The sequence below is a fragment of the Mytilus californianus genome, unplaced genomic scaffold (genome assembly GCF_021869535.1).
Source record: "Mytilus californianus isolate M0D057914Y unplaced genomic scaffold, xbMytCali1.0.p SCAF_9, whole genome shotgun sequence".
NCBI classification, from domain to species: Eukaryota; Metazoa; Mollusca; class Bivalvia; order Mytilida; family Mytilidae; genus Mytilus; species Mytilus californianus.
The window spans coordinates 32679439-32696864 of record NW_026262745.1 but is presented as its reverse complement, the minus strand read 5'-3'; the positions used below and the strand labels follow the sequence as shown (position 1 = coordinate 32696864).

At 32.3% G+C, this 17426-nt stretch overlaps 1 protein-coding gene across 2 annotated transcripts; it reads right to left on the bottom strand.

Moving 5' to 3' along the window:
* Positions 1-4962: 4962 nt before the first annotated feature.
* On the bottom strand, positions 4963-16101 carry LOC127715082 (uncharacterized). Of its 2 annotated transcripts, none has more exons than XM_052221113.1 (6): positions 16025-16101; positions 13327-14279; positions 12124-12304; positions 11409-11480; positions 7478-7564; positions 4963-6841 (listed from the first exon to the last, which is right to left on the bottom strand). In XM_052221113.1, exons 2-6 carry the CDS (start codon positions 14056-14058, stop codon positions 6396-6398), a joined length of 1518 nt encoding a protein of 505 aa, XP_052077073.1. In that variant the 5' UTR covers positions 14059-14279; positions 16025-16101; the 3' UTR covers positions 4963-6395. The 2 variants fall into 2 exon arrangements, with proteins under 2 accessions (XP_052077073.1, XP_052077072.1); XM_052221112.1 differs by having other exon boundaries at positions 13327-14308; positions 16025-16093.
* Positions 16102-17426: the final 1325 nt, after the last annotated feature.

The following is a 17426-nucleotide window of genomic DNA, read 5'->3' as shown; positions in this document are numbered from 1 at the left end:
TGCAATAGTTATATGGAAAAACATGTAAAATTAAAAGAAATATAACAACGATTAAAAAATTAACGGAATGTTCATAACGTTTATTCTGTACATTATATATTTACAGTTGTTATCAGTTGATTTGGCAGTCGCCAAATAAAACAATTTTGACACCCGTTTATATAATTAGCGGGTCACAGAGAGCAGACTACTAAGTAAACATCAGCTATTTACGAAATGAAAACTTCTTGCAGTAACTTAATCGGGGTATTGCCCCTTAAATAGTGTTTTCGAAGCACAATTTGTATGTGCACATCAACAAAACTTTGACGACCTTTTTGTATTTGCACACTAACAAACCTTTACAACCTTCCATAAAATGACCAAAAGAAGCATTCAATTCTTTAATATAATTACATTTCTATGCTACAACTGTAAAATTACGAGTTATATGAAGCTTTCCGTTTGTTTTCCCATGCATTGTTGTGACGTCGTCACGGGAAGCACGTACAGTCATAAATGTTGCGTTTTATCAATGAGAAATAAGATATAATTTTACACCAAATATATCGCGATTGTTGCCAGTCAATAAAAAATGAGACATACATAAATGTAATTATGCGGTCATGAAAATATTTATAATGTAAAATGAAAATATAGGCCTACTTGATTCCTTGACCTCCACAATCCATACCCTAGAGGCAAAGCACCTCTTAGTCCAGGTGCACCGACTGAAAAGGTGCAACAATCACAGAAAAAATATTAAAAAAACTTATAAGCACAAAAATAAGAATTAAAGTAATGAAGAACTAGAATTTAAAAGCAGCTGTATAGAATAACGGAAAAAAAAAACAAAAAAAACACAAAATACCAGTCAAAGGCAGAATATTTCTATTGGGTAGAACTCATACGCCACTGGATAGAAACGATGCTAGCTGCAATTTCATTTTTGCCCCCACACCAGGAATTTATATAATTCCTAAATAGGTCATAATTCTTGCATCACTCGGGGACAATTCCATAATTAGATAGATAAGATAAAATAAGATATATTTTATTACCAATTAAGGGCCCTCAAGGGGCATATAGAGAATACAAGTATAAGGAAAAAGAATATTGATTATCATAGATACATAGAATTTAAATACACAATTACAATACAATTAGACTGTAAAAAAAGCCCTGGGTTTAAAGTATATAATATATTTATATGAGAAATAAATACATCAACTCATATTGACTTGAATAAATTTTCCAACAGCATTAAGTACCTGACTGTCTTCACAGCTCAATAAATATATGAATTTTTGCTGATTGTCCCGTAAAGTAAAGTTTGGCATTATATGGCAAAAAAGTCAAAGAGAGCATCTCTATCTGAGTTACATTTTTCACATGAAGTTAAAAAATGGATTTCATCTTCAATACAGCCAGAGGAGCATTTTTTGCAAATTCTCATTTCGTGGAATATTTGAAAAACGGTCAAATTCTAGTTGAAGCTTATGAGCAGATATACGTAATTTACAAATAGCTCTTCTAAAATCAAAGTTCTTAATCTAAGAGAGATAATTATGCTGCCTCAAATCTAAAAGATCTTTTATCATACGTTGAGGTTTATGGTTTGGTTACCTCTGCAGTGATCACATTTGTCGTACCCCTTTATAGCTTACTTACGGCTGGGTTTATGCTTTTTTGGAGCCTCATTTGGTCACTGATGGATATATGTATTATTGGCAATTATTCATCCATTGTCGGTCATTGCCTTCAAGCACTGGTTTCTTATATCTTATCAAAAGGGTATTATTGCATCACCTTTCGTTGTGTATATAGGCTTACCCGCAACGATATAGTTGTTACATCTTAAGTAAAATTAATCCGTTTTTACAAATAAGCAATTATAAATGCTCGGGAAAGCCAACAACACCAAAAACACTTTCGCCAGCACAGAGACATAATACATACACATATCTCTGGTCAGCACGACCGAATACAGTTTTTATGTTTATTATATACCTAGTGATAAATGAAAGTAAATTGTTTGTTAAATATATGCCAATCGTGCTGTATCAGCCATCCGGGATGATATAGATATATATATCAGTCGCAATTGCTAAGGTTTTATCAAAACCGTATGACGTAACGAGTCACGACTGCAAATTGTAGTGCGTCGTAGACCAGTACAATAATACGAGCAGCTTCAATTTGAACGCTTTCCAATAATTTGGTTCTTGTAAAGTACATCCCATATAATAATGTTTATCAGTTTACTGATAATACAGGTTTAATAAAAGATTAAATTCCATATTTATTCTCGAGTCCCTCCTTTTTCTTTCCGTATTCTGAACCTTGACCCTGTCTGTGACGTTTTCACTGTATGACGTCACTATCATACGTCACTTTTAGAATTTTCAAATGTTCGATATGAAGCTTGCTCAAACCCACCCACCTACCCCTACATTTGCCTTTTTTGGATTATTTTTCTGCTGTTGTTTTTCAGTTGGAAAGCAGGTCACGGTTTGACCCCAAGTCTATCAGCAACAATAGAGTCACGTTTTTTATAAATGGTTTTCTCTTGTTTACCAGAGCGGCCGGTTTATTACTGGTACCAGTTTTGAATTATTTTATCCTCCGAATACCGGGGAAGCGTTATTCAGGTTATGGCATAGCATCAGTGTGGGGTAGTGCTCCTTGTTCACTCTATTTCCATTAGAGGAACTTCTGTTACAAGAAGAGGACCTACTTGCCAATATTACAAATGCCAGCGGTTAGCCAGACCTCGTTTACTGTTTTTTTCACTGCAGCCGATTTTATTCCGCATAGTATTTCTTCAATTATTTAAATCTTTGATCAGAAATTAGGAGATGTGGTTTGATTGCCTATGAGACAACTCACTGTACAAACAGCGTGGGTGTAAGCAACCATAGGTGTCCGTACAACCTTCAACAATGAGGAAAACCCATACCACATGCGGCCGATTTTATTCCACACAGTATTTCTTGAATTATTTAAATCTTGAATTAATGTCAGTATATTCAAGAATAGGACAAATCAATGCCAAATAAATTGTAATAAGTACATTTCGATCCAAACTATATTTGTCTTAAGTGCCAGTCTTTGTAAGAATCAGGCCATTTTGAAAATAATTCAAAACATGGCCGAAAAAAACCCACTGACCTAACCCCCTTATTTTGAAGGTACCCTCATCCTGAGTTAGAAATGGTAGGTCTTTTGTTTCTGCGTGAATGGTAATTTGAGAAATATCTAGATAAGTTTTGGTTAGAATGATCATTATACATTCTGAACTTAAATTAATGTGAAGCTGAGTGGGTTTTTGTTTGTCATGTTTTCACCACTGCCTGATTCTTAGGCATATTGGCACTTAATAAATGTTATCTAGAACATGTTCTTTTTATGAATTGCACTTCCATGTAACTCAGTTTCCAACTAGCATTACTCTCAAAGTTGAAACCTATGTGACAGTGACATTTAACTTCTTTCATTTGATCTCCATCAGTACCAAAATATACACAAAGGAGGGTGTGTGTTTCTTCGAGAAAATAAAAGAGTTTCAGTTTTGGAGGGATTAAAGGTTACAGCCCAGTTTTCAGACCATGTTTTTATCCTCCCAAGATCATCAGTCAATGAACTAGAAACAGTATTATAATCATCATCAATAATGGCATATGAAGAGGTGCCAACTGCGAATAATCTAATGTGATTACTCATATTTTCCACAATGTCGTTTATGTTAGCTAAAAAAAGGAAGGACACCAGTACGTTGCATTGGGTGTACCCCTGCACTGATAACTTTTTGAGATGAACAAAACCCATCCAAAACAACTTTCTGGCATCTGTCACCTAGGTAATATCTGTCAATTAAATTACTATGAATACCAAAAACATTCAATTTATAAAATAAACCATCATTCAAAACTTTGTCAAAAGCTTTAGAATATCACAAAAAATAAAGTGTATATCTTTTCCTTTATCAACATTGCAAATAATAACATTGTATATTTCTGCTAGTTGAAGTTTATGGATTCAATCATATAATTGTGTTTATACACATTGTAATACAATACTGACAATTTTTGATGCATTCTGCAGTTTCTGTTATCTGCTCTAGTTTTTGAATAATTATAGGCAAAGTGTAAAAATTTATCAAACTTGACAATTTTTGTAGACCTTGTATATTGCTGATCATGTTTGTAAAGATATATATATATATATATATTTATATACAAAAGTTTTGTAAATAGTTAATTCATAATATTACCACATCAATGATAATTCATGTTGACAAAGAAGTGCTGACTACATGGCTGGTGATACACTGGGGGTGGGGGGAACCTCCGCGAGCAGTGGTATCGACCCAGTGGTTGTAAAAATAAACTCACCACGAAGAAGAAAAAAGACAACAGGCTTATAATTTTGTACGCCAGATGCGCGTCCCGTCTACAAAAGACTCATCATTGACGCTCTAATAAAAAAGATTTAAAAGGCTTAATAAAGTACGAAGTTCAAGATCATTGAGGACCACAAATTACGAAAGGTTTTGCCAACTACAGCTTAAAGAGAGGCGACATATACCAAAGGGACATTCAAACTCATAAGTCGAAAAAAACTGACAACGTCATGGCAAAAAAACAAAATAGACAAACAACAGTATACGAAACACAACATAGAAAACGTAAGACGGAGCAATACGAACCACATAAAAAACCGGGGGTATCTCAGGTTATTTTTTACGCCAGACTGGCAAAGTAATTGGAATTGCTTACACGACCAATTGTTTGAAAATATTTTGTTTTCCTTTAGAAGTTTAGCATTTTTACCTTGTTTCTAAAGGTCAATGATTATGTTTTAAAAATGCTATAGAAATGTCTCTAGATTTCAGGGTCAGCACAAAATGTTGTGGTAAAAGAAGTAAAGGGTCAGCACAAAATGTTGTGGTAAAAGAAATAAACTAAAATAAATAAACACAAATATACTTTTATCCTTTAATTAATTGCTAAAATTAATGTTGATAAACTTCATACTTATTCTCACTTACCTAAAATGTCCTCTCAATTTCTGATGAAAATTTGTCAAAATACCTTGCATTTTTCATTCTGGCACACACATTTTATAAAATTAATGACGAAAACTTATATAACATTTAGATTTATCATTATTTGGGTGGCACTAATCTTCATGTATTTCGTGTGAATGGATAAACTACGAATTGAAAGTGCTCAACAATTACAAATTCAATATGATTTTTTTGCATAATTTGTCAAAGCCACGAAATCAAATATTCCGTAAAATAATTCCAAAAGTTGTTGCAATACAGTAACATACGAACGGATTTTAAGTATAAATTGGTATATTTCTCCGGCATATTTACCTGAATTAACTTTTGATTCAAAGAAACATTTCCAGTAGTAGTAGTAATGTAATTAATAATCAGATATAGATTACAAACGTTTTCTTGCATAAAAGTTGACTTATAGCATCGTTAACAGAATCATGTTTTTTGTTCCGAGATCAATGAAAAAGCTCTAAGTTTTTAACGACGATACATATGATTATTCGGAAAATACATGACATCATCCTTAAAGTTAACCAGGATGTAAACATGAAATTCATAAAAGTAAATACGAAAATTATTAGAAAGTAAAATAACAAAAATACCGAACTCCAAGGAAAATTCAAAACGGAAAGTTCTTTATCAAATGGCAAAATCAAAATTTCAAACGTATCAAACGAATGGAAAACAACTGTCATATTCCTGACTTGATACAGGAATTCTTATATAGGAAATGGTGTATTAAACCAGGTTTTATAACTAGCTAAACCTCTTACTTGTATGACAGTCGTATAGAATTCCATTATATTGACAACAATGTGTGAGCAAAACAAACAGACATAATACGTAAAAATGTCAAAATTGGGGTACAGCAGTCAACATTGTGTTATAAACGTAATCACTATAAAACAAATAACTATTTCAACAAAGAAGAACAAAATGGCAATTAGACACTCTATAGACAAAGTTAACATAAGCAAAAATGAAAGACAAGAATTCAAAAATGACCATAGTACAATAACATAATGGCAGAATGTATAAATCCACATAAATATACAATTAAAAGTATCTATTAAATACTAAGGAGATAATGCTTATGACCAATTACTTTATCATATAGTTGCAGATCGAATGTATTTGCCATTTTTACACATGGCCAGAGTTTTTTTCTAACACTTCACTAATTAGTGGTTACCATTGGTTATAATAAAACGCAGTTATCTGTCCAGAAGGTATCCGAATTATCCAGCAACAAAGGAAGAAGTTCTGAAAGAAGAATCAGCTGCGACATACCCTATGTGTTTTTGAACAGCATTGATTTCTTTATATTATGTAATTCTTCCCTACTTTATTACCTATAGTCTCTACAGTGTTGTAGTGTTGTAGTAATGGTTTTGATAAACGCTTTACATTTATCGCCATCTTCTTCTTTAAAAAATATAACTGGCTTAAGGTGTCCAATTTCTCTCAATTCTTTTCTTATTTTACTCTCTCCAAACAGCACAGGGATAACGCAATCCCCGTCTTCATAATGACGGACTAATTGAGTATGCATTCTAAATCTGCTCAAACAATCGTCATAAAAATATGGAGTGATGAAAAGCAACAACGAACGGCTTACGTCCATCAACTCATTGAACGCTGCAAATAAATTTGCTCCAGCAGGTATATCATCCTCTGTAGAAGCAATCTTTACGTCAGGCAGATCCACTCTTTCTAAAATTATTCTCTTCATTTCATCTATATGCCCTTCGTCATATTGTGAGTGCAGTATCAGAACATCGTATTTATATACACCTGAAAAGAATTCTTACAATATTAATTCTTATTGTTTTTTGCTGTTTGAAATAATGTTTTGAAATTGCATTATAATGGATTGCTTTCATATATTCAAATAGTTTATTTTCCTACTTCTCTTTCTTTTTGCTTTGAGAAAGAAAACAGTTCTTTGAGCAAAAGATGGCAAATAATTTAAATGTTTCATAAAATTTTCCCTACTGTACTTACCCTGTCAATACAACGTCGTCTGCATGACAACATAAACTTATTGTTGATGTCACCTTACGGTAGGTTCTCATCAGGGTTAAGGGGTCAAATAGAATCGTGTGATTGAATCTGTAAGGCGTAAATCTAATTTAACCAAAGATAAGTTGTTATTAAACATTGATATTTCCCCCCAAACAAATCCAATTCCATTATACAGAAGCAATGCATCCATTTGCAAAATGCAAAATATTGTCAATGGATAGGAGAATCGATAGATTGTATGAGATGAGCCGACTACGATGACGTCAGCAGTAGAAATATCTCCCGAGGACAACTTACCATAACATCCCCCAAACAAATGACTACTTTTAGTTTTTATAAGATTATCATATGACTTTACACAGGCTAGATAAGAATAATCTCGGTCAGTAGTCTAATAGCAATCACCTTGTTTGTCTTCAGATCTTGTAGTACCAGTAAGATTATCAGACTGTTTTCCAATTCCAATGGATTCCTCATCGCTTCCAATAGCACCTTGAAGTAAGATACAACAAGAGAACATTAACATTTTATTATAAAAATATGTAGTAAATACATTCAAAGTCACGATACTGTTTTAATCATATGAAAGATATTTATTGTCAACACGTGCTCTGAAAACTACAGTTGGTCTGCATTTTAACACTGCCGTCTTGCAATTTTACGGAATTATTGTTATGGTAATTCATGACCTATAAGCAAAGTTACAGTGAGGCCATCAATTTGAAATGAAAGCTCATAATTAACTGCAAGTTACTGGCGGTCCCTTGCACCCGTTTGACGAAATACTTTGCTAGATGTCAATAACGCTTCACCTATGCATTGAAGATTTTCCCAGATGCAGGGTTATAAACAAAAAGAACCTGCCATAACTGATATTAATTTAAAAAAAAGGAATTTCTGATACAATATTTGAAACTCGTTTTGTGCTTGTATGAGAGGAATTGCAATTTCTTTTTAACTTACAATGCATCTTCCTCAAATACTATATTTAGTTGTAGTCTTCCAATTTCATTGATATAACTATTTTTTATCACATTTTCAAAATTCTATTTCACTTCCTTTCATTTATAATCATCATTTGTTTTTCTAATAAAGGTTGTAACTAAGTTTTAACATTGATAGAATGAAAAAATACATTTGAATTTGAATGCACAATTTGCTATGACATCCATCAATGTATTCTAAATTTATAAATAAATGAAAGTAAAAACTTTTGAAAAAGAACAATTCTCGTTTACATATACAAAATCCTACTTTAATATAAAAACCTTTTTTTAATGAATCCATGAAATGAATAAAAAAAATTTACTTTTTGTTTCTATCAAAATTGATATATAACAAATCAAGTCACAACTTCAGCAACATAATGTCGTCGGAGATAACAAAAAAAAAAGCATTTCATATAGCATTGTCACAGTTGACTGGACACACATAAAGTATAAGAGCAGAAACTGTTAAAGATAAAAAAAATATATATATTTGCTATAATTCAACCTAAATACAAACAATGTTAAAATATGATCTCGATTACATAGTTGCATGGATGGATATAATTTGAAACTTATTAAGTTTGTGGCTGTTCAATCAACATTGTGTTTAAATTGGCCTAGCCCCTTCCAATTACAATCTTTGTAAAAACTATGTTCTGAGGATACGTTTATAATGTAAATTGGACAGGGTCATCAATAATCTGAGCAACATTCTTATCGACCATTATTTGATATGATTTTTTATATGATAAACACCGGTCACATTCATTAGAGGGCGATCAATAAATATTCTATAAAAAAATAGATCTTATTATTTTATTGCTCACTGTGGTTATTTGGTTTAAGGCATACAAAGAGAATACTTCACACATAATTTCAGTAGTGTAGATCAAATAATGAAATCCGTTAAAGAGAATATTTCTTCCCTCGACCTTTACAGGTCATTTAAAGGTATCTAGGAGTAATACCACTATTGTTTTTCCCTATTAGTCTTTGTTAAATTGGCACTTTTCAAAAAATTGTGCAGAAATTTATCCTTGTTTCAAATAAAGAAATACTTGGCATGAGTAAAGTTATATCCTTTCCAGTACTACAGACAAAATTTCACATAACATTTCATTGCATATAAGATAATAACCATCATTGGACGTTAACCAATCAAATTTTCACCCCTTTTTTCCTGTTTATAAGCTTTAGTAACCATGTAACCTCAAGTTAACAAATTTTTTTATAGAATCACCAAATATAAAAAGAATGGTGCTTTGAAAGAAACACCAAGTATATATGTTTATGACTCAGAATTTTTTTACTGCAATGAAATGAAGAATTAAATTCCTACAACTGTCAAAATCAAGGGAATTTTTTTTTGGACCTTTTCATACGAAACTGGATGTGACGTACTATGATTTATTGGTATTACACCTTTAAGCACCATATATATTATACAAATGAGTTTTATTTGTTTGTTCTTTTTATGTTGTATTACGGAGATCTGTGTGTGAATGTGTTGATTATCATTCATTACAACATGGTCATAATCAGTGTTTGGATTTATTCCTTTTTAGCTCACCTGGTCCAAAAGGGCCAAGTGAACTTTTCTCATCACTTGGCATCCGGCGTCCGTCGTCGTCCGTTAACTTTTACAAAAATCTTCTCCTCTGAAACTACTGGGCCAGATAAAACCAACCTTGGCCTAAATCATCCTTAGGGTATATAGTTTAGAAAAATGTATCTGATGACCCCACCCATTTACCAAGATGGCCGACATGGCTAAAAATAGAACATGGGGGGTAAAATGCAGTTTTTTGGCTTAAATCCCTGAAACTAAAGCATTTAGAGCAAATCTGACATGGGGGTAAAAATGTTCATGAGGTCAAGATCCATCTGCCTGGAAATTTTAAGACGCATCAGACAACCCGTTGTTGGCTATTTGGTTATTATCTTAAATATGCTAATAGATAGAGATAAACTGTAAACAGCAAAATTCCTCAGCAAAGTCAGATCTACAAATAAGTCAACGTAACCAAAATTGTCAATTGACCCCATAAAGAGTTATTGCCCTTTAAAGTCAGTTTTTACCAATTTTTCGTAAATTTTTGTAATCTTTTACAAAAATCTTCTCCTCTGCAACTACTGGGGCAAATTAAACCAAACTTTGCCTAAATCGACCTTAGGGTATTTAGTTAAAAAATAAAGTATCCGATGACCTAGCCCATCAACCAAGATGGCTACCATGGCTAAAAATAGAACATGGGGTGAAATGCAGTTTTTTGCTTATATCTCTGAAACTAAAGCATTTAGAGCAAATCTAAGGAAATAAAAATGTTCATCAGGTCAAGATCTGTCTGCCCTGAAATTTTCAGACGCATCAGACAACCCGTTGTTGGGTTGCTGCCCCTGAATTGGTAATTTTAAGGAAGTTTTGCAGTTTTTGGTTATTATCTTAAATATTAAAATAGATAGAGATAAACTGTAAACAGCAAAATTCCTCAGCAAAGTAAGATCTACTAATAAGTCAAATGACCAAAATTGTCAATTGACCCCATAAGAAGTTATTGCCATTTAAAATCAATTTTTTCACAATTTTTCGTAAATTTTTGTAATCTTTTCAAAAATCTTCTCCTCTGAAACTACTGGGCCAAATTAAACCAAACTTGGCCTAAATCATCCTTAGATCTTGTTTAAAGAATGTATCCGATGACCCCGCCCATTAACCAACATGGCCGACATGGCTAAAATAGAACATAGGGGTAAAATGCAAGTTTTGTCTATTATTTTGTAAACCATTATAAATAGAAAAAATCTGAAAGGAGCAAAAATGTTCAGAATGATGAGCTCTACCAATTGTCCGTATAGATCAAAACTGTCAGACAAATTCTTATAGGATTTATTGCCCATAAATGACAAATTTTACCTTTTTTTTCATCTTTGCCTATTATTATGAAAATTATGATATTTAGAGAGAAACATCTTTTTTTTCCGTTATGCCTTATATGATTTAAATTATAAAAGATAAATAGACACTTTAAATCACAAAAATGATCAGCAAGACAACATCTATTAAAAAGTCAAATTTTGCCGATATAGTTAGTAGACTGTCACTCTTCATAGGAGTGATTGCTCCTAAATAAGGATTTTTTTTACCCTCTTTTGTGTTTTGAGCAAAAACTAAAGAAGATAGAGAAATATTAAACAGACTAAAAGATCAGTAATACAAGATCAACAAAATAGAGATTTTTGGCATAAAGTCTATTCTCGTCTACAATGTTGGAGAGAGTCCTTTGTTAGATATGCACATAGACCAAGGTGAGCGACACAGGCTCTTTAGAGCCTCTAGTTTATTTTACCTTGACCCAAAGTTTCGTTGTCTGTTATATACGGTTCTGCGTCAACATCTAAGTCTGTAACTATAGTTTGGTCTGAAAGAAACACACAAAACGTTTTTTGTTTAATTATGCACGCGACATGGATTCAACTGGGTAATGAAAGTGTTCTTTATGACTTATATTAAGTTAGTATCATAAAAAGATCAGCATGTTTCCTAGTATTTTATAATTGACCTCTTTTTTCACATGACTCTGTGAATTGTTTTCGTTTTCTGGCAAAGTATTCTTAAGTGAAATCCTAGTTTCCTAACTTATGTCTCGAGTTTAAGATTATTTATTCAACAGAATAAACTTTATTATATATCAAATTTTTGTGATTGAGCTTGATGCTTACACAATTGTGTAAAAATAACTCATTTAAGATATTAGGCTTATAACTTTGCACGCCAGACGCGCGTTTTGTTGCTTTTTAAATACTTTTATAAAAATTTCTGTCACAAATATCTATAAGGAATTTTTGGCTCCTTAAATTCAGATATTATTGTATCTTTTTTTTCGAATAACGACCGATAGATCAGCATTAACAACTTAGAACTTTGTCTGAAATATTTGCTATAGGCCATAAATCATATCACATTTAATGAAAACCTGCAAAAACTTCCAAAAAAATAACTTAAGTTACATTCATTATTCCTACCCCAAAAAAGGCAAATCAAAGACATTGATCATGACTTACCAAGACTTTCATTGATTGCTTCTTTAGGAAATGTTTCATCTATTTGGTCTTGTTGTCTTGATCCTTTAATTTTCTGGGTTTTCGTTGTACATTGCGAATCTATTTTTTCTGTGAGTTCATCCAACGTTTTTCCAAACTTTTCAAACCCAGCTTGAACGTTTGCTGCGAGCTCTTTCATATCCTGTATGAATTAAATGACACAGTCTTCTAAATATAAATATCCTCAGATTTAATGCACGATCAATGACACTGATTACTAGTATATGGTACATTTAAATTGTAGCTGCATAAAATATAAAGGGAAAACAGAAATAACTAGAATTGACAGCACAACAGACCACGCGAACCACTAACACACTACTCCTCCGACAAAAACCAAGTACAAACAAAGCCAAACAAAACATGGTCCAGACAACATGACTTAGTAGTTACAAAATTTGGTGGGGTTAAACCAGTTGTTCGTGCGTAAAAGTCTACAATTGGTCTTTCTAGAACATAAGTCGTTAGTGCATTAAACATTCTGTGTGCTAGAAAAAAATCATAAAAACTATAAATTTGGAAAAATTCCTTTTAAAAATAATGTATAATTTGTTGATGCATCCCACATTCCGATGAAAAGATCCAAAACTATGGATGTTGACAATAATCTCATATCTACCTTTTTAGAGTTCAAACTAGACCGATAAGTTTCTTATATTTTCTTTGATATTTGCTTCTGAATCAACAAACTGCTTGATTTTCAATGATCTATTGTACATCAGTCGGTATAATCTGTAACCAATTTTTAACACAATCAAGATCGACAATGAATAGATATATTATGTTCAGAGGGTATTTGTGGAAAATACCAGTAAAGAGAAATTAAAGTTTCCTGAACTGCAATTCGTGGCGAAGGAAATGTCTTCTCAAGGCTGTCCGTTTAATCATTTGAGTTTTTTATTCCATTATTATTTTTCTTCAATACAAATCAGTGTAAACAGACCATATTAATGTGCATTTATCCCGACAGTTGTAAAATATGAACAATAATCATATCATAAAACAAAATGCATTTAGAAAAAAGACTATAGCTATCAACCAATCAAAGTCCATAACACTTACTTAGTATATAAAGCGTAATTTTTGTCAATATTCTGTATCAAAAAGATTGTATAAGCAATGTAGAGATAAAATTAATAAGTCAATTTAATTCAACAAAAATACCTGCTTCATTTCGTTTTGTTCAAGTAGTTTTTGCAATATATTTCTCTGCGATTCCTCAGTTAATGGTCTGTGCTTCAAGTCTTTCAGCCTTTTGGAAAATTCTTGAATAGCTTCGTCTCTCTTCTTTTGGTCAGATATTCCATGCTTTAACAATTCCGGAACCTTTTCCTCAATAATGCTCCAATTGTTCTTGAATTCCTCATTTGACATCTTACTATTACAAGCATGACCACGAACTTTATTTCGGAGTTCCACCAATGCCTCTATGCTTTGTTTCAACGGACAACAGCTTCGGAGAATCATATAAGTCAACCAATCATCTAGTGACTCCTTAATTAAGTTGTTCGCCGAAAAAAGACAAATGCAATGACCAAGAGAGCCTATGTTTATACAAGAAACTGATCCTTGCTTATCAAATAAATTCTCAAATTGCTGTCTGCTGATTTTAAAGTCATCGGTACTCAGTTGATTGCCTGGTGAACAGTAACAGCAAGGTTTTTTGTCATATAAATGATACAGATTATGCTTGTTATCATTTAATAAATCTTGCAAGGACTTGCTTTTATTGGAAAGGCAACTTGGCCAATAAATGATATCAGGAAAAATATTTAAGAAAGCATTTAAAAACGACAAGTCGAACTTCGTTAATTCAATTCCCGGAACGGCAGTTGAGCAGCAAAAACTGAGATTTTTTTGTTGATGTATTGTTGATCTGTTATACACAATTTCCATTTGAGGTCTAGTGAGAATAGGTCTATTTCTAAAAAGTGGACTTTTGTTGTCACATTTAAAATGGCATTCTTTTGAAAAATAGTGGTAATTCTTATGTTGATGTTTGTTGAATATATCTTCTAACGAGTTTGAAATATTGGCATCAACCACTGTTCGCACAGCATCCTGCACCTCATCTAATACAGCAAATCCGGTTCTTGTTAAGTTATCTTTTTCGTCTCCTTGTTGATGCATGATTTTTTTCTAAAAACTTCAAAAAGGAAAATAACAATTACAATGAACAGTTAGTGCATTAAAATGATTATTAGGGAACTAATATATCAAGAAGATACGTTCATATAGAAATATGACAGTCGGGTGATCTACAGAAGTATGAAACATTTCTTGTTTAGTTATTTTAATTTTTGAATGGTCGTCAAAGAAAAAGTTATCAACGTTGTCTTCGGAAATATATGTTTAGATTATTAACATTTGGGTGTCCCTCTGCAAACAAAAAGTGAGTGTTTTGTATCTATTAAATGATTTAACCCCATATGATAAAGTCCCAAACGAGGAACGTTGTCAGTGCTTTTAGTTGTTCATATCTTGTTACTTTGTTGTTTGACATATTTATTGCGTTATGTGTTGAATATCGATTTACAAATATTAAGACAAGGGGCGACATAGTGCTCGACATATCGTATGGATATTTGCCCATTTATTAGATCGTATGTTGTCTATTTTTTCAGGAGGTGCTTACATTTTGTTGATTGCTACGCTATTGGTCCGACAACACAATCAGCGTCGTGTAGTGCATTTCTTTGGAACAATAAATGTAGATTACAAAAGAATCGCACCAATGTTTCTCAATAAGATTTTTACTGGGTAGTGTAGTTAATGACTGTATAGACAAAAATATCAAAAATATTTGACCCTAGATGTATAGCAAATGAGAACGGACATAATCTTAAAAACTTATCATTTCGGTGTGCAGTTTCAGAGGAGAAGAGTTATATAATAACTTATCTTAGCATTTTGGATTGAAAGTGAATATCCTGGACTGGTCAAATATCCTGGCTTTCAAATATTCGGTTTTGAGCGTTCCTGATGAAGGTAAATCCAGAAAAGCGCTTCGGACGCATGAAATTTATTTACGTGTTGTTTTTATTTTTTACAGCACTGAGTTGATACCTCTGCTGGAGGACTATCAGTCCCCGAGGGTATCATCAAGTCAGTAGTCAGTACTTTGGTACTGGCATGATTTATAACAAATTTTCTAAATTGCCCGCTTATAAATTTTGAAATTGTAAAAAAAATAAGGTTTCAACTCCCTCAGGCAAAGTTGGCTTTAGATGGATTTGGTTATTTTTTAGATCCTTTTTTGGTTTATAGCTCGTCAACTTTTTCGGAGCTTAAACATCCTTGGCTTTCAAATATTCGGCTTTGAGCGTTCCTGATGAAGGTAAATCCAGAAAAGCGCTTCGGACGTATCATATTTATATAGTGTTGTTTTCATTTTTTAATGTCATCAGGATGCATATCTTTTCGTTTGGTAAAACTAGATTGCGTATACAGTTTATAGAAGCGTGAAAGAATTGTGTAGATACGTGTATGTTGACTAGTTGAAATAACCCGGAAGTAGTAGATTAATATGTGTATGATATTTATTTCAAAGTAATATTTTTATTTTAATGTAGACTTTTAAAAATTTGAAGTGAAATGTGCATAATACACATTTACATTTTACAAATAATGCAGTCGATTGGAAACCGGTTTAATATATATTTCTATTACAAAACTTTTCAAACCCCCATATACATACGCAAACAAAAAACTTAAATATCTATATACATGTATTTGTTATGATACATGTGTATTACTGATTTTTCCAAATTACGTAAGTTTACCTGATTGGCAAAACACTACTTTCATTTAATACAGTGTGTGAATAATTTAAAATTTTAAAAATAGTTTTTAAATGTCTTACCTGTGGTTATGGATTTAGCACAATGGTTGTGTCCCAAACATGATGTTTACCGGAAATGACTCTCTCATGTGACTACGAAATCTACATTTGACTTTCTTAAACGTTACTAAGTAGCATAAAACTAAATAAATAAAATATTCCATTACAGTACAACTAAACGAAATAATGGTGTATAGCAACATTTGAACTGAAAAGTTCATTTAGCGATTATTCTTCACTTTATTCGTAATTTTTACACATTTCTAAACTTGATTTCAAAAAAAAAATTTAACAAAATTTTGAAACAAATTATTAATATTGACAAAATATTACAACACTTTATAAATTCTGTGCGTCCGAGGCGCTTTTCTGGATTTACCTTCACCACGAACACTCAAATCTAAACATTTCAAATCCAAGGGTGTATAAAAAAACGTAGAAACGCTATGAGCTATATGACGAAAAGGACCAAAAATAAACTCATCATAGATACCGACTTAAAATTTTGTACGCAAGGCGCGCGTTTTGTTTACAAAGGACTCACCAACTATGCTCGAGTCAAAAAAGTTATAAAGGCCAAATAAAGTACGAAGTTGAAGAGCATTAAGGGCCGAAAATTCCGAAAGGTTCTGCCAAATACAGCTAAGATTATCTCTATACCAGACATCAACTAAATCAATCAGAAGTGAAATATGTCAGTTCTAGTTTAACAAATTGAGAGAAATATTCTCAAAATGTAACTAAATCAAAGCCTAACTAAAACGAAGTAAATGATCCGAATTTTCCAGAAGATCAACCAACTCCAATAGAAGTATGTAGAAGAGATAATGAACTGATCACATTTGAAGCAAGGAGTTATTAGTTGCATCCAAGACATAATCAGACGGTATATGTTCCCCTAGTCAAGGATAAATGGAAATTTTTCCGTTAACTTATTGACCTTCATTTTTTGCGTTATCGTTGTCAGCAAAAATGAATAAGCACCAACATAGTATAGCATTTGCAGGTTAAACAAAGGCTGGACATACCAAGGGGACGTTCAAATCTTATAAGTCGAAGGTCGAAATCGTCATATAAACTTTGCCTGAGGGAATTGAAACCTTAGTTTAAAAAAAAAATATCAACGGGGTATTTTAGAATAGAAGTTATAAATCATGTCAGTACCGAATCACTGACTACTAAGCTGAAAATACCTGGGAAGTAATAGTCCAACACAACGTTATCGACAAAGTGTTAGTAAGTGAACAATACAATATAGTTACACTTTATAAATTTCGTGAGTTCAAAGTGCTTTTCTGTGTCTACCGTCATCAGCAACTCTCAAACCTAAATATATAAACATATGCAATCCAGGGATTTTGAAAACGTAGAAACGTACCTTATGAGTTATTATCAAAGTGACCTAAAGAGAAAAGCCAAAATT